Here is a 25231-nt window from a genome sequence, read left to right as displayed (position 1 = left end):
AGACGCGTGCACAAGCAGAAAACTGCTGTTTCCCGTCGTCACGTTTGGCTAACCTGCAGACTGAAGCTAGGGACGAAGAGAAAGAAACAGACAGACAGATGCATGCATGGCCAGTCTCGAATGCAGCATGCAGGAGGGACCAAGGTGGATGGTCATTAGGTGCTTATGCATTTGATGCATGTCATTGGGCCGTGGCTCCGCCAAAGTCAACATTGTTGCAGGGGCAACACTTGCCAGGCACCAAGTCCAGCTCAACCTGCAATGTTTGGCGGGGCCGGAGTTCATCCGACGAGGGTCATGTCAGTCTGTTGCTCTCCCTCAAGTTCCGGCAAAAGCCACATGCATTCCAGTCGAGATGGTCCGGCTATTGAATGCTGAAATTAAATTTGTCAGAGATATTTTAATTTTCTTAGCACAGTGCTGCATCTCATTCTGTTACTCATGATGTGGGGACGTCTCCTCTTCACTGCCATGTGGTAGTGGCAACCAACCGTGGCAAGCTATTGTGTAGCATTGATGCTATCCCAATGGCATAAGCGAGTTGAATTGTGCAGAAAGCTTCAGAGCACACTCGACCATCTTGCATTTGTTAGCTCCACGGCTAAATCCACGAACTGTGAGACGCCGCGATTCCCGCAATCCTCAGCCTGATTGAACTTCAAATCGCAACCAACACTGCTTGTCACAATCATACACAAAACCTACCCTGTATGAGCAAAGCCAAGAAGCCTTTTCAGGGCCTAACGGCTTGATACCCTCGCCGTTTATCGCTCAAAGCTCGGATTTATATATCCGACTCCATTCACATACTCTAGCGCCTTGGAACCCCGTCAAATATCCAATATTGACGTTTGTGGTGCCACTTTGCTCCCACTATGCCATCCAACCGACCATCTAATCTTATCAATCTCCCCTCCCCACCCGCCTTTCCCCGTCATCACTTGATCATGATCGGGTGAGCTCAGACGCACCTCACCGCACCACCTTGCAAAGGGATCCAGCAGTCGCGCCACTTTGTGCAATCGGCCAAGACCCTTTAACCCCTCATCTACCCTCGGTCCTAATATGTCCTTTGTATTCGCATCTTTTATAAATAGACCACCAAAGAACTGAACCTGCAACGTGCGAGATAGAAGCAATCCTTACCTACCATTTGGCTGTATTTCGCCACACGCCTCAGGTGCCCAGCATCACATGCTCCTGACCCCATCCACCGCCATGAAGCTACTCAGTGTTATCGCGGGCGTCTCTGGTGTCGTCAGCGCGACGCAGAGCCCGCTTTCTATACTGGATAATTCGGAAGCATCGTACAAGATCCCAACAAGCTATGAGTCGGCTGTCATGGGTCGACGGATCCTGGCCCTATCCAAGCTGGGAACATTGTCGACTGTCTTTCCCCAGACGTCCTCGCATGAGATCCGGCCCCGCGGCATGGAAGGTCAGCCCATCGGCCTGATGGACTATGTTGCCGATTGCGAAGACGACGGCAACCCGACCATTCTGGCCATCAAGATTGGCACTAGCTTCAAGAATGTGCGGGCTGGCTCCAACATCACCTTGTCGATGCGATGGACACCACCATACCCGCCGTCTAAAAGAATGTCCTTTCTCTCTCGCCTATCGGCGTACTTGCCCTTCCTCTCGCGGGACTGTCCATATAACACTGCTTCGGAGCACCCGGAGATCCCCGACACGGTGCCCTACTCAGCCGCTAATCTGCCGCGATTTTCTCTCTTTGGGTACCTGGAGAATATTGAGACAGATGACGATGGCGCCAAGAAGTTGGCTGTTTGCTACACATCCAAGCATAGGGATGCTAGATTCTGGCTTCCAGGTAACCATATCCACCAGAGCGAGTGGATGAGATTGGTTGTGACGCATGTCTATTGGATCGGGGGATTCGGTGACAGAGCGTATATTGGCTGGATTCCTGTTGACGAATGGAACAAGGTCACCAGCGATGACTGGAAGGCCATCGAACTTCCTGGCGAGAAGAAGGGTTGGGATGAATGGAGTATCGGCCAGTCTGAGGAGCTCTAGGTTACTCTCTGATGGTATGAAATTTCGGGCCAGATTGTGAAATTGCCAATGTGTGATATTTTATCCTACGCAGCATCATTATGAGCAGTACCATCATTGTTGTATTTTAGTTTCGGAGTCGCCACACACGTAGCTCATGCATTGAATCAAAGCAGCACTTCGCTTCTCCCCTCGCCAAGAGTGCAACATAATTGGATGTTCTTGCCATCGTAGTGAAAGCTCATCGTATCCGGCGAGCTCTGCATGCTACTTCGTTGACGGTGAGGGTTAAGCCATATTGAGTTCGGGACTTGTGGATTTACTCATCATGAGTGCTGCAAAAGCCATCAACAGTCGTGCAAGTCGTGGAAGCTCACTCAGCCTTAAATAGTACTGACAAAAAGCAGCACACATTCGTATTTGTCGGGTTTGACGCGAAATACCCAAGTAGTAAGCAAGGCACTGTTACATCAGCAACTCGGTGCTCTAAATGCCTCCATGGAACATTGAAGGCTAATAATAAATCAAGACCCAACAAATGCAAGCGCTGTCAGCATCGGGGCCATTGTGCGAAAGATGGGCAGCATGTACGTCAGATTATAGCACAACAGCAGGATGAGCACATTGCACATGCAAGGTACCCATTTGCAACAATGCAAGCTCTTTGTATGTTTGACTGGAACGCCACGGCAAATTTCTGTGAAGCTGCACGGTTGAGTCTGCGTTTGTGAGCATAGTAGAAATGCAAACTCCAGTCCAGGAATCGGATTGGGGCCGTGAGGAACTGGGCCGTGCTCTTCGTCCAACAGAAATGAATCCTCATGATGCCCAGAAATCTGTCATTTCTTTTTCCCCCTGCAATGGCACCGCGATTATTTGGTTGGATGATCTACGCTCCAACTTCGTCGTCTCCAGATATTCCCGACCCGCATGGCTGAGACAGAATGTGTGATAACATTTGGGCCCGGAACCTGAGATCTTCTGCGAGCCACAAGACATTTGCCGATAGCCCACGAGACAATGCTTGAGACGAAGATGTTTCCGACCAATCGGGGGGCCAGTGATGTCAATCTGGCTGCACGCCTCAATACTCCCCTCAACAACTTTCTCCCTTCAGTTGGTGGGACTGCCACAACTGCGATCTGTGCTTGGTGAGAGAAGCGGAGTTACGCTTCTCAAAAGATCTAGATGTAGACCTGATACAGAGGATTGGCACGAGCGGATTGTCGGCTGTATGAGAATACGCACCATGCCACACATCTCGGCTGGGATGACACTTGGTACTATGGAGTGCAAGAGTGTTTGGGTTCAACGCTGAGGCTCTAGTGGCAAGTGTTTTCGCCTCCACCAAACCCGGCGACAAACCCAGCGAACAGAGTCGGTAAGGGCTGGCAGGCTTTGAAGCACCAACAAACTCTGAGGGAAGCGCATGGATGAAGCCTCATCTTGTCATGCATCCGTTCAATTGAGCACAGAGCACAGAGCACAGAGCAAAGAGATGGACGATGCTCCGCGCTGTTTTTGTGGCGGTGGGATGCGGACATACCAGCGCTTGGCCAAAGCCTGCTCCCGACGACAATGTAACATTGGAGTTGAACTGGGTGTGGCTGCGGTCCCGAGCAAATAACGGCAATGTTGATGTGAGTCGTCAAACGTCAAGTCGGCGATGGAGGAGGGTCGGGTTAGCTTTGCAGCGAATAATGGATCTATCAGCGCCTTGGAGGCGATGGTCGAGTGGTCGTCTTTGTCCGCGGCGGTGGCGGCAAACCCGATAAACTATTGACATTGGAATTTAGCAGCGCTTTTGCTAAACAAGCCCTGCCGGTGTTGGCACGTCGAATGAAACAAACTTCGGCTGATCCATGGTAGTGAATTCATCCGGGTCAACGATATCGGCTTTGCCATGAACTTGACAAGCATGGCATCGGATTATTTCGAAAGGGCTCAACCCCTTGCACAACTGCGTGTAGTTTGCATGGCATAAGCATTCAGACCGAAATTTTACCTATGTAGCTTTTTTTTTTTTTTTTTTTTTTTGCAGATAGAGCAGTTTCCTGGAAATCGCCGTCACGTTCTTCAGATGTTGTGCAAACCGTTCCGAAACGTACTTGACAGGGCCGACCACGTCCCTGCATGTCTCGTGGGGGTCCCGACAAGTCGCCCTGGAATTTAGATGGCAATCCGACCAACCTGTGATGAGGTTGCTTTGTTGTTTCTTTTGCGCCTTTCTCGTCTCTTCATTTACCCCAGGCCACGCCAGTGTTTGCGTTTGAATTGAATAAGGGAGCTAGCTATGTGGAACTCGTTGAGAGGATGGCGCTTCCCACCAAGCTTGTGGCTTTTCAGAAGTTAGTCTCTGCACTGTTGGAATACCGACCCCGTAACTTTCCCCATCAGGAGACGGGTAGTCCGCAGATCGACCGCATTAGCATCTTGCCTTTCGTTGTGAGAGACGAAGGTATCTCCTTGGCCAGTGACTGAGCACATTTGCACCAGTTCGTATTAGAGGGGGATGGAAGATAGACAGCACTATTTCATGTACGGAGTGCGCACATGTCTTGCTTTAGCTGCCTCCGAGGAGGGACCTGTCTTGTGGTAGCCCATTCTGGTAGGTCCCTGGTCCTGATGTCTTGTGGGAGATTAGCTCGACACCGATTCGATTGGGTGCGACAACGGGCTCTATTGCGAAGAGATGTTACCGTAGATGCTGGTTCGAGCAGCTGGTCATAGTGTCCATCTGGAGAACTGGATTGGAGGATCTTGTTTGGGCCCTTCCGATGATTGTCCTCTTTTTTGGTGCGCCATGGATCTGTAAGGTTACCTGTTGCCCTAACGTCAAAATACCGCCTGGATCCAATTCCTTCGTCTTCTCAAGGTGAGAAGGTTAGTTGGGCCGAATTTGCCTATCGGGGCCGCCCTCTTCCGCCGGGGATGCGTTGGCACCTGTATCAGCTTATTACCTCTAATAATTCCGTTCGCTTGGCTTGGGTCGCCGAGTCGGGAGAGCCCAAAACATGATGCGAGAGTGACTTTCCATGCCCAGGACCGACCGACCCAGAGCCCACCAGGGAAGACCAGACCAGACCAGATTGACCACACAAGACTTCACATTTCGGAGTGCTGCTGCACTGGAGCTCACACCCACCGTTGTTGCCCACACGCCACCTCAGCAGATGGCACTAGGTCCTCACACCGTTCTTATTCGTGGTTCGCCGTTCTGATTAGTCGTTCGGAGGAGTAACGAGGAACTGCGGAGTGCCAGCCGTGTGGTGCCATACAGATACAGATTGACAGACCACACTTGACCAGACAGACAATAGCCCGGTGCTCCATTTTCCATGCGTCGGTGCAATGTTTCCATACCCATGTGAGGGCAACGCCTGAGCCGCCAAGAGAGCCCCAGTAAGCATTCGCAGCAGGCACAGCCCACACACCCTCTCGCGCTTTCCCGCTCTTGCCTTTGGCCATTTTTGGGACGCTCGCCCATGTTGGTGCTGCTCCTTCGCTCCTGCTTCGTTCGCTTCTCCCGCTCCAGCACCCGCATCCCCGTTACCCACTCTCAACCTCCTGCGACTGCAACTTGTCGACCTCCTCCCATACATCCGGTGACTGGACACGACTCGGCACGACGCTTTCCTCACGACCTCACGTCGCCATTCCAAAGCATATTTTCGCTTGTGCCCCCGACCGGAACCTCGATTCGTTCGCGACTCGTACTCTGCGCCGAATTCTGTGCCCCTTCGGCCGTGACACACGACCACCGCCTGGGTTCCGTTCCTTTCGCACTCGGCGTGGTGCTGCATCGTGGCGTACCGACCGACTGAGTTAACCGCCAATTTGACACCCATGCCGCCAGAACGAAACGCCGTGCTGCATCGCTAGGCCCTCACCAGCCTTTATATTCCTAAATCTTACCACAAAAGCCTCTACACATTCAAGTATTCTTCGGGATGGCGCCTGTTCGCCTCTGCCAACCATGAGCTCGAGGACGCCAATGGGTGTCCAGCCGCGACAGCCCCAACGAGGGCTCGGCTCGACGCTACAGGTCCAACGGCCTTCAAATCATCACCAACGAAGCATATCGTCTTCACAGCAACAATATCTACCAACATCACCTGTCCGCCGAGATGCCAACAATGGCCTCGATGCCAATGCCGAACCCGCCGAGGCTCTGTCGGGTCGCCATGTGTCCACACCAAGACGACAGGGCTCGAGATTACGGCTCGAACTGTCCAACGAGCTCATTGCCGCTGGGCCACCCTCAGCTACAGAATCACCACAAACTCTCACGCCTTCGCGAATGATGCCTCTACCCGATCCCATGGAGACCGATGGTATGAGCCCAGCCTTGTCAAGGGCTTCACAACAAGATAGCGACAATCCACCCATGCCAATGCCTAAGCGACGACTGCCTCAAGCATCGCAGACCGTACCTTCAACGCGCCCGGCTCCTCCACCACCCACTCCCGTCAAGAAGGATGTGCGACCGAAGCCCTATACGGTTGAAGTCCCGGCCGCGTCTCCTCGATACGCAAACACCCACCGCAACGAGACCACCAGCCGAGATCCATTTAGCAAAAGCCTATTTTCTGGCCACGCAGACTTCTTCCCCTGGTCGGGCAACCACCACGAGGATGAGTGGAGTACTGAGGCTATCCAAAAAGGCACTTGGGATAGAGGCAGCCAAAATGAGGCGTCTTCGGCACGAATTGCCATATTCCCAGCCTTGAAACAGAAGACTGGCCTCAATGCGCTGTCTACCATATTCATGGGGGTGCTAAACCAGCGGAGAATCCGTGGCCAAATTACAGCACCGTCAACCTTTAAACCGCCGCCTCGAGTTACACTCACAGACACAAAGCGAGAGATTTGGCTCAAAGATTTAGCAAACCCGGCCATATCTCTAAGACGCCTTAGTCGAACTATTCCGCATGGTATCCGGGGAAGGACGCTGCTCGATCAGTGCCTAAACAAAGACGTACCTACAGAACGCGCAGTCTGGTTGGCCAAGTGTGTTGGTGCCAACGAGATTAGAGCATTCAAAAGAAAAGGAGCAAGCGGCGCCTTCGTCCTAGGAGGTGAATTGAAATGGATTAGAGACTGGACTGTATTTGTTGAGCAATTTGTTGAATCCATTGTGTCTGGATTTGGCGAGCCCGACTGGAAGTCAAAAGTGACATACGCGTAAGTCAACTGTTGGCCGTGCGGTGGGAAGTTAACTAACTCGGTAACCACAGTATTCGCCTCGCTACATGTCTCTACTCTGAACAGCTACTCGATCGCGACCACTACCTGGAATGGATTATCTCGGGACTGGAAAACAGCCCACAGTCAAGAATCCCTATGTGGATACTAATTGGCCAAATATACTGGGCGGACATTTTACAATCTCGCAAATGTGGCCGGCGCTTAGTGTTTGCCTTACTAAACCACTTAAATACCGTAAGGGATCCCTCGTCTGCATCGTTAGAGTTGAAGCTAACTTGTCCTTGTTTAGATCGAAAACGATCCTGATAGAGATATTCTCCTCCAATTGTCTAGCCAGCTATCCACGCTATTAGTTTCCCTTCTCAAAACAAACCCCGAAAGTTTCATTTGCCCTCCCGCGTGGCAGCGATTTGGCGAGACATTGAGACTTGCGTTACCGACGGATGACTCTTTTGCTCAAGCCGCATACAATGTGGTGAAGCAACGAAACACGAGGCTTCTAGTTGCCAACACGACCTCACCACCAAGCGGTCGCCAGTACTTGGTGCAGTTGCTGGACTCAACTCTCCAGGGGCAATGTGTCTCCGGACTGTCCACCAGATGTTGGGCATCGGCAGATGATAAACCGTCGATATTGAAGACAGTTGTAGAGTGGGCTACTTCTCTGCACCGCCCAGGGCTAGCCAAGGTATATGTGGCTGCTAGGCTCATCAAATCTTGGAGTATATTCAGAGTTAGCGCTACATCGACAATCCTTGATGTTCTTGGTGACATACCTTCCAACGACAAGATTAGGAAGAGACTCATTATTCGACTGGTGGGGGAACTAGTGCGATGCGGTCACTTCTCAGTCGCTCAGTACATGCAATGGCTCATCGGTCGCGGTGGTCTGCATGACGCTGACGAAATCGACCCTGTGGATGGCCCTTGTGCTTCCCGCCTCCTAGTTGAACTTCCTGTCGACTGTCTCCATGAGGAACAGAACTCTCAAAGAGGCAGCCTGCTTCGACGCGCCGGACACTATTCTGTTGGTGACGAGGCAAACGATATTACCTCGGCGCTGCAATATGTGGATGGTGCACTCGGACTATCAACATACCTAAACGATTCAGAGTCTCCTCGGAAGGCTTTGCCGCTGAAGAAGCTGCTACGAAGGATTATCAGCAGCAGTAGAGCTGTACAGAGTGCCATTGGATCTCACCTGTACGAAGTTGTGACGACTCAACTCCCTCACAAACCCGACTTCGTCATGACTTTGGCTGTTTTCAGCTCAATTCGCACAATGATGGAGACAATTGAGGACTTTTCGATGCTCTCAGGCATTCTCAAGACTTGTTCAACTGGTCCTGATGTAGACATACTCGCAGCTTGCGTTGACACTGTTAACGCACATCTAGACATTTTTGTGGCGATGGACTCTGCGGAAACTCTTTTCGATATGTATATTGAACGACTAAAGGCCATGAGCCGAGACCAAGGAATCATTGTTCGCTCGCTACTTGCATCTCTGTCGTCCTTGGCTGCACGACTACCCCAAAGGGAGGACCTTGCAAAACAGCTTGCCCAAGAACTAGCTCAGAACGATCGGTCTAATGCTATTGATGCCTGCTCCCCGGTATCGGACAGTATGGCAGCGCAAGCGCAAACAGCCGAGGGGGAGGTCTCGGAGCAAATCGACAAGCTCCTCGCCAGCGGCAATGTTATCGATCATCCTACTATGAACCGTCTCTTCCGATATGTCATCCTGAGGTTGGAATCTGGCTGGGGAAAACTAGACGATAGCCGGCGCGTATTTTCGTCGATATTATCGCGATTACGCATGCTGGACGCTCCTCACTTTGACAAGCTAATGGCTGACTGGGTCAGTCATATCAGAACTCTAAAGGAGCGGCCGTCGCTGCCAGAACTCTTTCCTCTTCTCGTCAGCTTTGGTTGTTTGTCAATGGCGACAATCCTCCATACTGCCAACGCCAGTCCCACCAACTCAGACTCGGCTCCGGATGCAGCTACCTCAAAGGCGGCCACGTATTTGCAGGAACTCTTGCAACTTATCATTGTGAAGTTACCAGCAACCGCATCACTTGATTCAGAGGAATCTTATCGGTTCCAGATCCACCAACAAAGCGCCAAGTTTGAGCATGGCAAGGGTCTGCTGGCTTTAATCCGGAACTCCCTCGTTGAGTACTCCGCTCTTCAGTCGTCTGCAAGAGTTGGTACCCTACCTCTTGATGATGTGGACTGCCAGGATCGTCTTTTGGAGACCATGAGACTGTTGGTTGTGGCAGATTCAGCAAATGTGGCAGACGTGTTGAGCATGAATACGCTCCCTCCCGGAGCAACATCCTTGGCCCACAAGATTGTCACCAGGCTCTTATTGCCTGAAGCTGATGCTGACCAAAACCCGTCATTTAACCAGATTCTCTCTCTTGCGAACGAGCTCACCATTCCTTTCTGCCAGCTGAAACTCAATCTAGATCTGTCTATGAGTCTGCCCAGTGCATCTGCATCTGCTGGCGAGGAGGGAGAGCCTTCACGATTTGAAGCGTTTGCAAAAGCTATGGACAATGCCATTGAGTCACAAAACATAATGTGGACAAGCATGCTGCCATGTCTCAGCGATGACATCACCCAAAGCCTAAACACAGAGGCCCATACAAGGTTTTTGGACTTGATGCCGTCAAGTAAATCAGAGTCCGTGTCTACCGATACGACGGACGAGAACCGCATCCATTTGGCGGAAAATCTGCTTGGAGTCATTGAGGCGATTATTTCGGGCCAGCCGCCGTCAAAGTCGGCCTCACTTACAAGCAACTTGGTTGACAAACTGTCTGAGCTCTGGGAGATCATCGCGGTGCAAGATGAGGACCGGGCGATGGCTAAGAAGGAGGTCTTGGAGCACTGGCTCCCTACGCTGCTACGATTCATCACCTTGCACAGCATTTCTGCAGAACCAGCAAGCATTGCAACGCCAGGGCCAGCCAGCTCAGTCAAGCCAACGACAACTGCAAACCACGAAGCACGAGCTCGCATTATTCTGGTTTTGTGCGGTCTCATGTTGGAAATGGAGACGTTGCCGCAGGAACTGACGGGATCTCTTGTTCAACAGATATTCGACATTGCGATCCTCCTGGTAGACGCTCTTCCAGACGACTTGCGAACACAATGCGCCAAATCAGTCCTCTTTCTGTCCGGTACCACAGCAAACGCAAGTACCACGTCAGACCCTCGCATGTACTACCTGTTCAGCACGCCACATCCAACAGCTGCAGAGAATCTGAAGCTCGCACACCGCGACAAGGCTGCAATGCCATTAACGGCTGCAGTCCGTGGCATGGGAGCCATGTATGGTATTGGGCCGATGTCAAACGAAAGACTCAGTCCGTTTGTGCTTCGTCGATGGGAGATTCTCAGCGAACCAACCCCCAATGTAGGCGAAAACGACACCAGCCTCAGCTTAGGCTTGTTTGAAGCAATCAAGATTCAATGAATCTGATGATTTTTTTTATTTCCATTGAACCGTCTTTCGGACATGTTTTATTCTTCATTTTCCGCGCAAACACCATCATCATCACGACATGTTAAACCGTTTGTTTTATTGTCATTTTATCACTCCAGATTGCGGGATACCCCAACAATGACTTATGACCACAATCCGGACCCACGGGGGCAAATTATCAGTTGGAACACAGGTATATTATGTGGGGGTAGGGGAGTCGGAAAACCTCGTGGAATTTTTATATGGCTCTCGTGTTTCTTGTTATTGTTTCTAGATGCAGTGCTGCATGTCGGTGGTGTTGGGAACCATGGGAGATACAAAAGACTGAATTTGCATCTCTAGCCGGTGTTGGATGAATGATGACGGGGTTTGAATGGACGTTTTGTGAATTTTCAGCATGGTGGGAGTGGGAGGCTTTGTGTAACTATTGGGATGGATAGACTTCAACATCATTTTGGCCATGAGGCTCTTTTAAAAACGTGTCCAACGCTTAATTCGGTGCTATTCCGCATGTACTGACTAGTAATGAGATACGATAACCACGTTAATATCAGTAGACTACCTCCGTACCAATATCATACACTCCTAGAAAATAGAGACGCCACATGCAATGAGACTTGCCGTACAAAAGAAACCGCATTTTGAAAAACCATACAAAACATCAACTACAATACTGTACTGGGCAAGTTTAATCCTCATCAAAGATTTGATACGTATTCTGTAAAATGGTATCAATGACTTTAATCTGCCATCCCGCGTCAGCGATGGCAGTGCTAGGGTCGGATCCCATGAGGGTTGGGCCGAAAATGACAGCAAGGTTGTGCGAGTTCATCCTGTTGACGTGGGAATTGTCCATGACGCGGTACAGGTGGAGCGTTATGGCGCGGAGAGTAGCGTAGTTGGGGTCAGGGAGGGCATTGATGATGGCGTGGAGGGAGTCGCGGCGCACAGTGTCGTCTTCGTGTTCTGGTGTTGTTAGCACGACGGCAAGGGTGAGGGTGAGAAGGTGAGATAGTACGTACTAGCTGCGCTGACAAACGCATCGTGATGCTCTGCTGTGAGTAGGGGATCAGGAAGATCACGGAAGAACTGCTTCAGGAGGCCGGTGACACTGTTTACGTCGTGGTAGAAGTTTTCGGGGTTTCTGAAGTCCAGGGCGGGGTTGGAAGAGTCTGTCTGGATGTCAGTTGCTGCTTATTTGAAGGGGACTGTGAAAAGGCGGGACATACCTGCGTCAAACATGCCCTTGAGCTTGTTGATGTGGTTCAGTGAGCCTGATTGTCTGTAGATGCCTTCGACGCCTAGTCCGAATAGATCCACGGCCTGGATACACTGGTAGACCACCATTGGCACGGCCAGACCGTCTCTTTCATACAGGCGGTTCAGGGACACGCCGTAGACGGGCTTCGACGGCGCGGCTGTGTTGTTTCTCGGCGCGGGAGCATAGGCTGGGGGCGGAGCGCCGCCGTATGTTGGGCCACCGGCACGAGGATCATTTGGAGGTTGGAATGGAGCTCCTTGAGGAGGAGTTGAAGACTGTGGCGGCGGTTGCGAGCCTTGGAAGGGCAAAGCACCAAGTTGAGGTGGTCCTTGTGAGCCCATGGTGTTGCCGTACCTGGGCGCTGGTTGAGCAGAGTTTCTGCTTGAGAATTGCTGTTGTGAAGGTGGTGCCTGCTGGCTCAACATGTTGCCTTGGCTGAAGCTGCGGTTGTGAGATTGACCATAGGGTCGATTAGCTTCGGGCATGCCACCCTGCGACCCCGAGGGGCCTTGCGACGAAATCGTGCTTCCCATGGGACCAAAGTTGCCGGTGCTGCTTCTTGAGCTCATGCCGAAGGAATTGGGACCTTCGGGAGGAGGAGGACCAGAAGTCCCAACTGTTTGGGCGGTATGCATAGTTTGAGGTGGGGGTTGGCTGACGGAGGAGGCAGGGGGGTTCAAAATCTGATGAGACGACGAGTTAGAGCAGTGAATAGCATGGACCGTAATTGTACTAGCTGTACCAGTGAACATACCGGGTTGCGTTCATATTTTACTTCGGTGTAGGGCTGGATTCTGGCGTGCTGACTAGCAACAAAGTCGTTGAGGTCCTTTTCATTGTCAATGGCAGCAACAGCCTGGCGCAAACTTCGCGGCTGACCAGCTCCTTCGGCACCTTGAGTCTTGAACGGGCTGACGATTAAACCGTTCCCGAGGAGGAGCTTCTCGTTAAATGCGGCTGGCGGAATAGTGTCAGTCAAAGGTCAATAAAGCATGGGTCAACTCTCAAGGAGCTGTAATAAGTCAAAATCCGTACCAAACTTTTGCATTTGCAGAGCGACCGCTGAGTCAGTCTCAGAGATGAGTTCATGCAGCGCCTTGACAGCCTCCGGCCGAGCAGACTTCTCAAGATGAGCCTTTTCAGTCTGTAGTGACTGCACATGACCTGAATATGTTTGGTCTGCCGTCTGAACTTTTCTCAGCAAATCCTCCTCCTGTTGTGCGGCAGACTTATGCGCCTTGAATGCGCCAAGAACCTTGCCGCCTTGTCTTGCCTCGCCCGTCCTCGCACGATCATATTCTTCGGCCAGGGAATCATATTTGGCCTTGCTCTTGCGCATCACCTGCTCCAAGTCGGCTACCTTTTGCTCGGCAGCCAGACCGTTCGCCTTCCACGTCTTGCGTCCCCGTTCGCCATTCGCAATCAATTCCAACAGGTCCTCGTGCATCTGGTGGAGCGAAGCAGCAAACTGGGATCCATTCTCGGCCATGCGATCGTGTATAAAGACCATCTCGTCGTAGGACTTGGAAAAGGTGCCCTGGCGATGTTCGGGTCGGCGCGCATTGTCCTGGGTTAATCGACACAGCTTTCGAAGGCTTTGCGCATGGTCGTCTTCGAGTACGGAACGCTTTTTGAGGAATAAAGCAAACTCCTTGGCCGAAGCTAAGCTTTGCTTGAGGCGGTTCAACAGGGTTGGGATGCCCAGCTGCTATGTGTTAGGACGAGTTTTGACTGACGCCAATGGGATGGAATAGGGTGGGTATGATTTACTTCTGAAGTCATGACATCGTTGACGTGCTTTGCAACTGTTGGGTCGACGGCTGGCTTGGTTTGTTCCTCTGTGACGGGAGCAGTTGTTGGAGGTCCTTGCTCGGTCGGGTCGATGTCATGACCTTCGCCGCTTTGTTTGCCGTCTGAGCCGTTCTCCGGGGCGACCGTCTCGGCTTCTAGCTCTGAAGGTCTTGGATCGTCGGAGATCATGCTAATAGGCCCTTCTTGCGGGTGTTTTGGCGGCCGGCCATCATCGTCACTGGAGCTTCGCAAGTCGGCCATGGTGGCACAGGCTGCTCGTTGAGGGGACTTCAGATGCGGGGGAATGTATGTGTGCAGACGATGTTTGGACAAGGTGGTGGCCAGCTGGTTTTTGGTGTCGCAAATGGGGAGATGAAGTAATTAAATGGCCAGAGGCGGCGGTGCTGGCTGGGGTTTGTCGACGTGAATGCTGGAATGGATGAGGTCAAGTTGTCAAGTCTGGTCTGGTCTGGTCTGGTCAATGGTCTGGTGTCTGGTGTGTTGTCTACTTCCTTGCTGTGCTCTGCTGTTGCGCGACAGCTTGCGCCTCCTGACTAAGTTCAGTTGGGTCGAGCTGCTAGCTCCAAGCAGTCAGGGCAATTCGTTAGTGGGAAAGAGTGGGCTCTCCAGTTGAAGCTCGGCTCGGCACAGTCCAGTCTGCAGCCAAGTCAAGTACGCAGTATACACTAACACATCTCAGTATGAGCCAGAATACACTGCGGTATTCGATACCTTTTATGACTCTGAATACTTTTGATCCCCACTGTATGTACCTAGGTACCCGAGCAGTTGCAGACTTGGAAACTTGTAGAATTCAACGGTCAAAACGGGCAGCAAGATGGATGGACTGGTTGATGGTGGATGGCCCGATGAACAGGCGGACAAATGGTGCCTGCCAACCCAATAGCGGACATGGGGGTGTTTGGCGGGAAAGGCTTGCAGGACTGACGAGGATTTGACGACTTGACGATTCGACAGGAAGCCCAATTGAGTTGACGTCGAGTGGCTTTCTTGGCTTGCTTTGGGGGCCTCGCAGAAGAAACACAAACTAGAACTTGCCGTGTTTCATCACTTTTGTCAGGGCAGCTTCAATTTGTTTCAACAATATACTATTTTACTTTATTTGACAAATACCCGTCCCCGTCCCCGTCCTTGTCCTTGTCTCGCTGTCCTTGTGAAGCCTTGGCCGCACTTGGCCGCGACTTCATCCAGGCCAATTGATTAACCCAATTCCTGCGAAGCCAGGGATGACGACGTTCCGTGCCACTTTGTTCTTGGCATCTCACCCTGCCCTGCTTGCATGCACCTGCACCAGGCGCAAGAATTTGATTTTGCCTTGCTTTACGGAGTACCAGACCCTGCCAACGGTCCATCATTCGGCTAAAACGGCGAACCCCGTTCCTCGTGTTTCTCTGTCTTTGTGATGCCCGCAGTCCACAACCACGAGGACACTTTACACAAGATTGCCACGCGACTGACCGACTGACCGACTGACTGGGCAATGCCACATGGTGACGTATTCTTGTCCGCGAGCATCTATTAATATTCTTACAGTACTTAAGTGTTTAGTGTATTCTTTGTCCTTTTGTCGCTGCAGAACTAGTATACTTTATTTAGCAATGCGCACCGCCCCATTCACTACGTCGACACTCACTTGAGCATTCACTCATTTCATTCATCCATTCACATGACCTCGTCGTCTTGACCCTCTTCAATGCCATATCATCTCATACCACAATCTTGCATCACTAGTGACGCCGAAATCTCACAGAGCACAGACTTCCCTGTAACCGATAGATTAACGTACCAAAATGTCGGGGACCCCTTACTCTATACGACTGGAGAACCTGCTTGTGAGGCCAAAGAGCCATACTCCGTGCGTTAGCAGAGTCTGATTCGGAATCCCTTACCGGTATTAAACCTGTGTGCCGGGCCGATTGAAGTGTAGCGTGTTTCTCCAATCAAACACCTGTGGTGATGAATCCAATGCGGGATGTATACACACATTCTTTGCCGATAATCAAGATGTAGCCTGACCGCGATCACGCATGACGTGCCACGACCAGCATAATGGTGCAAATTGTGCTTGACATCAACAACCACCTCGATGTAATTACCATCATCACATTTCCACTGTTTCCCAGGAAATCAAAACCAAACGGCCAAAAGGACCCCCCGGAGAGTAAGCATATCACGAGTAAACTCGTGCCACAACCATACCAAGCGCACCCACAGCACATGACACCACAAAACACATCAGCAACCAAGTTGTGTCCAATATCGTCTTTTTATGCCGATGAAAAAACAGAGCTCGGATTCCCGAACACAGTCATGAGAAATGAGCCTAACTATTTTCCGACCAGGTAGCCTGCCGGCTATGCTAACTTGACAACCAGTATACACCGTCAAGCAAGACAATTGTCCAGCGCCATCAACCCCTCCAGAAATTCGACCCTAACTGTTTTGTGTTTTTGATGCAAAACCAAACTTTCGTCTCCCATGCACTGCTGATATCAACAACAACCGTGGTTCGTCATCCGTTCGTAGTCGTTCCATGCAACCTCCCCCCATACCGTCTGCCATCCACTGATTTTCTTTATCGCAGACGTCTGGCCTCACGTTCGGACTCGAGCAGGCAGAGGATATCGTCCTCACGAACTATACCAAAGTTAGCTTACACTTGTACTCCCCCAATATTCATGGCTACTAGTCGGTGCTCGAGGAAAAGTGTCGGAGAAGGAAAGATTCTGCATACCGGGTCCCTTGACGTTTCGGATGATAGATCGGGTCTGGTCGTCCATGAACTCGACGCGCACCTGGGTGACACCACCACGGGAGCCTGTAAAACCAACCTGTTAGCCTTGATTGTCCCATATCCCCCGTTTCTTGTGATCGATCCATGAAACAAAATGTCTATAGTAAACAGGGAACTGCGAGCGAGGTTTTCTTCGAATCGTAGTCTCCAAGCGTATAGACAGGGGCAGGCAAGAGCAGAGTAGGTATTTTCGGACATCTTGCGAATTTGTCGGGGAAGGGCAGTCATGGAATGGATTGGTTTTTCGTACCGGTTCGGCCGAGGACTCGGGTCACCTTGACCAGCTTGACGGGGGCCTTGGAGGAATCCATTGTGAAATTTGTGCTTTTGTATTTGTCGGCGAGACGTGTGGTGTTGAAAGCGAAATTTGGCAAAAGATTCCCTTGGGTCGGTGTGAAAAGTGGACGGCAGCTATTTTGTGCTATTTGGCAGGGTTTTCGACCGACCCAGTGGTGGGCAATTGGTGGGGCTTGCCAGCCGATAAAAGTCACGTGTTGATTTGAAAAACCCCAAGCCAGAGCCCCAACGACTGGTGGCGAAAATGGGAGCTTGTCGCTTCGGATAAACTTGTATCCGGTTTTGCATAAAGATAAGTGGAGCGCGTCGAGTTGTGCATAACCGTATTTATGCAACCACTTTTGGTCTGTAACTGTCGCTTGGACATGTATTTCATCGCCCAATACAGGATGATGGGGAATTCATAGACGTTTTTTGACAATTACATATAACATGGGTCGAATTTGATCTTGGTGTCCCGACTTGCCATAAGAGTCGGTATGGCGAGATAACTACCACCTCATCACAAGGTCAGAATGAGCCCATTTCTTCTGTCCATGTCTAATCCAGCTGGCTTGTAAGTCATTTCGATAATCCGTCCATCTCACACCAGCCATTGAAGCCATTATAACCTATCCTTCAGACCCATAACATCACAGAGCTCTTATAAAGCCATTTAACTACAAAACGACAAGACAACCTGGCCATGGTGGCTCCAATGCACGGCATCACAAAGGATGCTCCAGCTATGATGCTACATGCAAGTTTCAAACGCGAGCATAGTATACATGTAAGCAACTAATGGCAAAACTTTAAACGAAACATTGTATCCTCCCTACAGAAAAGGTGTCAAGTCTTCATAATGTCTTGCCTACGAAAATAGTCGACCACTAATACGATCCTCCAAATGACAACAGAATGGTTCAGCATACAGTACCTACCTACCTAGGTACCTTGGTAAGTAATACGTAACCCGGTGGAGCTTTAAAACTTGAAATGCGCTTGAACGAGTGAATCTGTTGCAATCGACGCCCCCACGATACTGCGAGCAAGCCAAGTCAGATGCGAGACAGAGACAATGCATGCATACATGCTTGACTCTCGACAAATCGATGTCTACAGCGTTGATTTCCCTATTTTGACAGGTCATTTTTGCGCACTTCTTTGGCGACCAACGGACCCCCCCATCATTGTCTGTTGGCCAAGACGAGTTGGCGCTGTCTCATGACTTCGATGGTGGCTGGGCGCATTGACGCAAACTCTTGACCGGAATCTCGCTTCTACATTACAAGTTTGTCAGCCAGTGGGAGATTTGCATTTACGTCATATCTTGGCATGTACTTGTCGTAGTAATGTCGCAATACCGAGGAGGGTGTCGCAGCGCGAGAGCCGAGCTCCCAGCTACATGTTGTAAAAGAGGTCGACAGACCGAGAGGGTGTGGCGTGTGTTAAACTTGATCGGTGTTTGCTGATGAGCCATGCTTATTTGTTGATGCAACTGCGCCTAGCGGACTTTGAAAACCGGTAGCCTAGTCGTGATAACTGTCTTATAGACATGTTACAAGAGTCGATCAGCTGTAGTCGTGAGTGAGGTTGGATACGAAGGGACAGATGAGAGAAGCAAGCCTCACGGCAGTATGGAAAACCATTGCAGTACTTACAGGCAGGTGTTTCTGTCAACCTAGTCATGTTGCGGTAGAACAAGAGCCACATGGAACGATATCGCTCGAGTTGTGCAAAGGGCCATGAGCGTTTCTTAGGGTGACATGTTCAAATGACTATGGTATTCTTGCGCCTGTCCTCTTCAGGTCATAAGTACAAAATACTATATAAGAAATGTATGAATATTACAGGGGCCTGCCTGTTGCCCAAAGCAGGGTTACTGCTACAAAAGTAACCCTCCTAATCGCCTTTGACCGATATGGAATATGGACGGACCGTCATGGCTACGATGCCACCGTAGCTGGTGTGCTTGAAAAGCAAGCAATACCGAAACAAAAGAAATAGTAGCTGGTATATACGTGTCAGAATATATTGTAAGCGTGAACTTGCCTTGTCGTAGTAAAAAGCATGACAAAATCGGGTATAATGTCCGCCGCAATGGGACCAAGTCATTAACTTTAAATGTACTTTGGAAGGATACTTTTCATGAAATGTCATCAAACTTGACCATGCACGAGCGCAGCTTTCTCCTCCCAGGATGGCGGATCTACCACGGCGTATCTCAAACCATCTTGCTCTTGCAGTTCCTTGCAAAGAACTTCAATGGCTAAAGCCCATCTAGCGGTGGTTCGAGCTTGGCGTCCGTCAAATATGTTGTGGAATTGGTCCTCTTCTTGTTTGTGTCTCTTGCACATCTCTTCTTTAGCCGTCTGATCCGCGTTCGCTTGCGCTTCCACATCTTCCTCATGTTTTTCCAGAAGATTTTCCATCTTTTTCGACTGACGATCTCGCATCATGTTAATCTTTGACTGATGCTGTCGTTCCATGTCGTCCCGCAAGTTGTACTGATGCCCCAAATCACGGAGATTTTGCTCCGTAACGACACGGGGTGGCAGGGTTGATTCAGTTGGGCTTTGTCCTAATCCATCGCAATATGCCTCCATGTGCTTGATTCGAACTTTAATGCTCTTTTCCGCTTGCTGTAGCGATGTCCTTAGATCCAGCTCCTCGGCAATCTGATGGTCCTCGAGTTGACTAACTGCCTTGGAATGCTGCACTTTCAAGGCTTCTTTGTCCTCGGCCTTCTTGTTCAGTAATGCAGCCTCCTCAGCGGCATGTCTCGCTTTCAGAGAGCTTTCAGCCGACGTTCTGAAATCCAAAAGCCGTTGCTTCTCCTGCACTTGTGACAACATCAAATCCACCATGCTGGGGTGTGCTGATGACCGCTTTTCGCATTCCTCTTGTTCGGCATCCTGTGCTGCCTTTGCCTGCGCGGCTCGCTTTTCTTCCTGTTGGCGTCTTTTAGTCAATCCCTCTTCGCCATTGCAGACATTAGGACAGCCGCTAGCAATATCCCATACGCCTCCACAAGCGTGGCAAAATTGTGCATGACAAGTGCATGTTGCTGGACCTGTGCTGTCTGTGAGCTCGACCAACTTGCGACATCTATAGCACCGGCGCCAGCTGCTCTGACCACCAATCTTGAGCGCATCTAGTAGCTCCCAATCCTCGGGGCAGTGTGTACCGATTGAGTGCGCAATTTGTTTGCACGTGGAACAAACCCTGGTTTGGCACTTGAGACAGGTGACTGCAGAGGGTATATTGGGGTCAATTCTTTTCAGTGGCGGGATAAACTCTCCACAGGAATCGTTGCAGCAAAAGATCCTAGATTCCCGAGGTATGCTGTACTGATGAACGGCTCTTAGAAACCTCTCTTGGACATCAATTTCCAGAGACTGCTGCAGCGTTTCAGCAGGTACTGGCTGAGCGCAACAGCTCGGAGGCATACTCGACTCATCCTTGACGGCCTGAAGGGCCAAATCTCTCAGACAATCCGTGCAGCTTGCGTGGCCGCAAGGTAAACTTCTCAGGCCAGTGGCTTTGTTGAAGGGAGCATGGCATGTGAAGCAGCATCTATATGAAAGATACACGTTAGGATATGTCGATCGACGGTGGCCCTGCCATGGCAATGGTTGGGCTTCAAATTGGCACCGGTTCACTTACACCGGAGTTTCAAATAAACGGGTTGGCTTCTTCCTAAGTCTCATTCTGTTCCGGAAACCTGTAGTAACCCCCGATATGCTCTTCCTCCGACTGACACTGAATATACTGTGACCAGAACCCTCTACAACAAGACTTGACTTCCGGGGACGCGGTTCCTCGTGGACAGTGTCGATTTGGGAGATGTACTTTTCGTATGAAGCAAAGTTCATAGCCTTGCCATTCGGTCTGTTGATGTTGCCGTCGATAGATGAGAGGTTGGGACTAGGACCTCCATAGATGGACGAATGAGGCGTGAGGTATGCTGTGGATGCCTCTGAAATAGTGGAAAAGGTCTTCTCCCGTGATGTAGACTCTGTTGAGTCCGAGGCACTCGAGGTGACACGCTTGGCGTCAGCGACAGATGGTAAGGTAGCCATGATACCAAGACCATGTGCTTTCTTCAGAATCTCTCGATCATGCTGCAGTTCCGACTTGCCAACACTAAGGTGCATCACCTCCGTGCAGTATTGAGAATCTTCCAGTTCGGGGATATGTGCGATTACTTCCATGATGGCTTTTGTAGCCGGTCTCAGTAGCAATTGGCGCACTGACCGTTGATGGGTTGGTCTTCTGCCGGACAATGCAACAGGGGCGGCAACTGGATGATTTTCTCGCAAGGTGCAATAGCATTCAAGAGTGGATAGACCCGGGGCAAGGCACGATCAAATATGTTTCCTGAAGCCTTTCGGGGGGGGGGGGGGGGGGGGGGCGTGAAATATTCAAACAGCAAGTTGCGGCACAGAGTGTGTGATCTGATGAACCAGAAGAAGGGGTGTGAGTGGATGACGGGATGATAGGCTAGGTTAGTTAGTTGGCACAGTTCAAGACAAACGGCCAAGATCCGCCTCTCGATAGGCACCTCTCTTTGATGTAATGGCTGCCACCAGTGCGAGATATGGGAGGGGGAATGTCTGAGTGCGACGGAGACTAGGCAGGGTCTCAGAAATAGGACAGCTAGGGTGATCCAAGGGACCAGGGTGTATTCCAAAAATTAAAAAATGAGAAGAAAACAAGGGCCAGACCAGCAACAGACACCAAGGACCAACGGAAGAGGAGTGGAGAGGATTGATGACAGAACGAGGGCTGAGTTTGACCCTGAACTGAACTGTGTACAATTCTTCCGTATGAAGAAACATAACTAATACCTGACGAGGCCGAGGTTGAGTGCGAGGACGGAGTACTGCGGATGAGGTTGAGAAATGATGAACAGGGGAGGTCGGCAGAAACTATTGGCCAACGTCACTTCAGGTGCCAACAACAAACAGAGGGCAAATCCCAAGAGGCAGAGCAAAGAAAGTCCTACAAGCAGAAACAAAGGCCCATCGCCGGAAGGGGGCTGAATGTACGTGAGGCCTAATGAAGTGGAGGCTCCAGTTGATGCATTTGGTGTGAGGCTCATCCAAAGATCGGGCAAAGGTGAGGGATGCTCACTTGCGTTCAGGGAATAGCGGGTGTGGCGGCAATGGCACCTCGATTGGCATCAAACAATGGCAGTGGCGGCGCTGTGGGTTGAGATGGACTTGACATGAAGATGAGTACAGTATGAACCTGAGCATTGGCAATGGGCGTCCATCACAATGCACGATTGAAATGACGCAGATGAAAAAGGTGCTAAATGAGCGATTGCATCCCAAGTTGGCCGATGCATCTGCAGGCAGTTGACAAGCAATCATGTCGTACCATCATCAGATGGCAGTTGCGAACGGGTGGTCAACTGGTGCTTCCCTGTCCACTTTCATGTCATCACTGCAAAGGTTAATCCCAAATCCCTGACTGGTATAGACGCACTGATGGGGCATATGTGGATCAGTGGAGCCGCAGACGGGGCAAGAGCATCCCTGGCCAGTTGAGCAGTTGCCGCACCTTGAATTGCGCTTTTGGGGAAGGAGTTAAGGAGCCACACAGGGACAGCCGGCACTAATTAGCGCCAGCCCAAGCAGCAAGGAGAGGCTTCAATGTTCATCATCGGCACATCTCACCGGTCCTTGCTGTGGCGCCGCATCGCTCCGCAGGAGAATCGTTTTCATCATCTACCGTTGACAGACTTGGGCCTCCAAACTTGGGAGCAGGTCCTCGAAATGGGTTCCAAACTGCCCCTCCAATACAACGCTATTTATGGGGTACACAGCTGTTGTGCTTCATTCACCATCGCGCACCGCGCAATACCTGCATAGCGGCCCATGCTCAGCTCAGGACCTTGCAAGGCTACGGCCCAACGGCAGTGGCTCGAACGAACGGTGCAAGGTATCCTTTGCTCCCAGCTCCAACATCAACTTTGGATCAATGGCTCATATCTAAACAGATTCATTCGAGGGACGTTCGAGCCTCGCGGCAGTGTCATCGCCTCGTCCACGGATCTGCGGTCAATCGTAGTCTGAGCACTCTATTGAGTCGCAGACCCGGACAAAAGTGAGCCGTCTATTTCTGCTACCTTGATACATACGTTTTCAACTAGAAGCTGTGAAGCAATGCTTTTAACTACAGAACAAAAGCTCCATCTTCCTCCGGAATCAATGCGGCACCAGGATGCTCACTTAATATCCACGGGGCTACCATAAACGGAGGGTTTATGGTTCGTTGCTACCCGCTTCCACCGCAGAAGCAACGGTTAGTACATCCCAAGACACAAGACCCTCGAAAACAGGCGCAAAAGGGCAAAATTTTCTGCCTAACAAGTGCGATCTAGGAGCCAACAACCAAAAAGCAATGACTGGAGGCAAGGCAACAAACAACGGCAGGAAGAGTGTGTGTGGGACTTTCTGCAAATCTGGGCAAATAGCCCGACAGATCACCAGCGTTTATTCATCTTGTTTGCTTGCTCCAACCAGACAGTAAGATAGTACCTAGCACATGCATATGACCAACATTGCGCTACCTGTCCTTGTCTGCTTTCACACCATTTCAATCCCGCAGTGCAGTTTCCGGGTAAATCTGCCAAGCAATCACCCCAGTTCAGTGGCATGTCATCTCACATTCGCTTCACCTGTCTGGCGAGGCGCTCTTGTCAGCGACTAAAGTCTATGATGTTGTTCTAACTGTGGTACCATTCAAGATTGAGCTGTGGATACAAGCAATGAGAAAAGACATCGAAAAGATAGCCCGCTGGCTCCATTGAAAGACTTTTCAGACTCTAATCAACCAACATTACCCAGGTACGACGGCCTCCCACTCGGTGTACGATTTTGCTAGCTCACTTTGAGGAATCTTGGGGAATTGAATGCCAAAGTGATCAAACGGCCGAGACGGGAAGTCTGTGCTTGGTTCAGCGTGTACACGGCCGAAAAGTGGTTTGCCCCTGATCTCCGAAAGATAACACCGAGTCCAATGAACACATGTTGGCTCGGCAAAAACACAAATTGGTAGGGTACCTGGCCGCCCAAACGCCCTTCTGCCATTTGTCAATCATGACACAATCTCATGATCATTTATTAGTTGCTATTTTTTGCGCTTGTACTCCGTATCCCCACCGCAATTCAAATTCCGTTACCTCTGACCCTTGATGAGAAGGCCCTTGTTGTGTATCTCAACCTGGTATTGTGTTCATCATCACATCCGGGTATCACAGCCGAATGAGACGAATCCACACCAAACTGTCGATAAACCGAATTATTCAGAGCAAACCGAGGATCTCCCCGGCACAAGCCTGACAGGGCATTTCGGCCTACACTCAACCGACCATTTTCATCGTCGCTCCCAATTACACCCTTGTGTGACGGCATCATACCAATCGCAGAGAGGGTTAGCGGAAGAAGCAAATTGCCTGGTCAGGCAAAGGGTGGACAAGCCAACGGCGGCATCAACACATTCCGGCGTCACCCGCCCTGATCCCTGTGGAGGCGCTATGGCACTAACAAACTTATCACTCATTTGATTTAGCTGGTTGACACAACCCAGCGCCACCAGGGCTAGCATTCCCGCAACTCCAGCGCCTTCGTCAGCGCCCAAGGGCGCTACTTGTGTCTTCGATTTCCACGAACCTCGGGCCAATGCTTGCCAATTGTCCGTGAAACACAGGCTCAGAGTTAAGTCACGAGCTTCATTTAGCTCAGTAGCAGGTCAACGGCAGTTGTCATGGCCCCGCCCCATTGAAGCGGTGTACCGAGCAAGCTCAACTCAGGTTTTTGAGGAGAATGTGAGACTTGCTTCTTTAACCACACACCAACATTTGCGAATCAGTAGCCGTAACGACGGCCAAAGCTGAATTTTGCGTTCACTGCCCCAAGTTTGTCAAGTTGACTCGATTCTGCACCTCTGTCGCTGCTGGAGGCAAAACTTGATGCTTGTCAACAAGACAGGCATGTAAGCTGGCCGAGGCGTGTCGCTTACTACACATTTCGGAGATTTTTCATGCGAGAAAGACCTCTCCAGCTCGTAATTTTATATGCCCCCCAAAGTGTCTCATGCAAGCAACCACCACAGTGACGTCGGGTGTGATGAACCCTAGCTATACAGAAGGCTCTTTATGAGGCGCTAAGCCTATACACAGTACTCCCTACATTCCGAATCTTATCATGGCTTGTGTTTCTCACGAAGGATCATAGTCTGCGGTGTGATTATTTGCAGAAAAGCAAAATATTCACTGCTAATCACAGACAGAGACGCACCAACATCGAAAGGTTCGGCTTTGCCTCTCTTCGCACCGCACGCCCTGTTTTGTTTT

At 50.7% G+C, this 25231-nt stretch overlaps 7 protein-coding genes across 7 annotated transcripts; 4 read left to right on the top strand and 3 right to left on the bottom strand.

Annotated features, from left to right (window-relative positions):
* Nucleotides 1-1218: 1218 nt before the first annotated feature.
* VFPPC_04819 (FMN-binding split barrel-related protein) lies at nt 1219-2040 on the top strand (the record flags this gene model as incomplete). The annotated part of the gene is made up of 1 exon (XM_018284103.1): nt 1219-2040. One exon carries the CDS (start codon nt 1219-1221, stop codon nt 2038-2040), a length of 822 nt encoding a protein of 273 aa, XP_018145449.1.
* A 2292-nt stretch (nt 2041-4332) lies between these two features.
* Nucleotides 4333-4500, top strand: VFPPC_15847 (hypothetical protein; the record flags this gene model as incomplete). Its single annotated transcript, XM_018293600.1, has 1 exon — nt 4333-4500. One exon carries the CDS (start codon nt 4333-4335, stop codon nt 4498-4500), a length of 168 nt encoding a protein of 55 aa, XP_018145448.1.
* A 1495-nt stretch (nt 4501-5995) lies between these two features.
* VFPPC_04818 (RNA polymerase II mediator complex component Srb8) lies at nt 5996-10714 on the top strand (the record flags this gene model as incomplete). The annotated part of the gene is made up of 3 exons (XM_018284102.1): nt 5996-7203; nt 7257-7461; nt 7517-10714. The coding sequence occupies 3 exons, from the start codon at nt 5996-5998 to the stop codon at nt 10712-10714; spliced, it is 4611 nt and encodes a 1536-aa protein (XP_018145447.1).
* Nucleotides 10715-11411: 697 nt separating this feature from the next.
* On the bottom strand, nt 11412-14036 carry VFPPC_04817 (Rho GTPase activator (Rgd1); the record flags this gene model as incomplete). Its single annotated transcript, XM_018284101.1, has 6 exons — nt 11412-11689; nt 11746-11895; nt 11953-12667; nt 12739-12941; nt 13020-13689; nt 13755-14036. 6 exons carry the CDS (start codon nt 14034-14036, stop codon nt 11412-11414), a joined length of 2298 nt encoding a protein of 765 aa, XP_018145446.1.
* A 2335-nt stretch (nt 14037-16371) lies between these two features.
* VFPPC_13706 (ribosomal protein s28e domain-containing protein) lies at nt 16372-16901 on the bottom strand (the record flags this gene model as incomplete). Its single annotated transcript, XM_018291478.1, has 3 exons — nt 16372-16433; nt 16531-16614; nt 16841-16901. 3 exons carry the CDS (start codon nt 16899-16901, stop codon nt 16372-16374), a joined length of 207 nt encoding a protein of 68 aa, XP_018145445.1.
* A 2124-nt stretch (nt 16902-19025) lies between these two features.
* On the bottom strand, nt 19026-21080 carry VFPPC_04816 (IBR domain-containing protein; the record flags this gene model as incomplete). Its single annotated transcript, XM_018284100.1, has 2 exons — nt 19026-20442; nt 20533-21080. The coding sequence occupies 2 exons, from the start codon at nt 21078-21080 to the stop codon at nt 19026-19028; spliced, it is 1965 nt and encodes a 654-aa protein (XP_018145444.1).
* A 1133-nt stretch (nt 21081-22213) lies between these two features.
* On the top strand, nt 22214-23257 carry VFPPC_04815 (hypothetical protein; the record flags this gene model as incomplete). Its single annotated transcript, XM_018284099.1, has 4 exons — nt 22214-22290; nt 22354-22430; nt 22497-22964; nt 23064-23257. The coding sequence occupies 4 exons, from the start codon at nt 22214-22216 to the stop codon at nt 23255-23257; spliced, it is 816 nt and encodes a 271-aa protein (XP_018145443.1).
* Between the last annotated feature and the right edge of the window lie 1974 nt (nt 23258-25231).

Source organism: Pochonia chlamydosporia, chromosome 3 (genome assembly GCF_001653235.2).
Source record: "Pochonia chlamydosporia 170 chromosome 3, whole genome shotgun sequence".
Lineage (NCBI taxonomy): Eukaryota > Fungi > Ascomycota > Sordariomycetes > Hypocreales > Clavicipitaceae > Pochonia > Pochonia chlamydosporia.
This window is presented reverse-complemented; position numbering and strand designations above follow the sequence as displayed.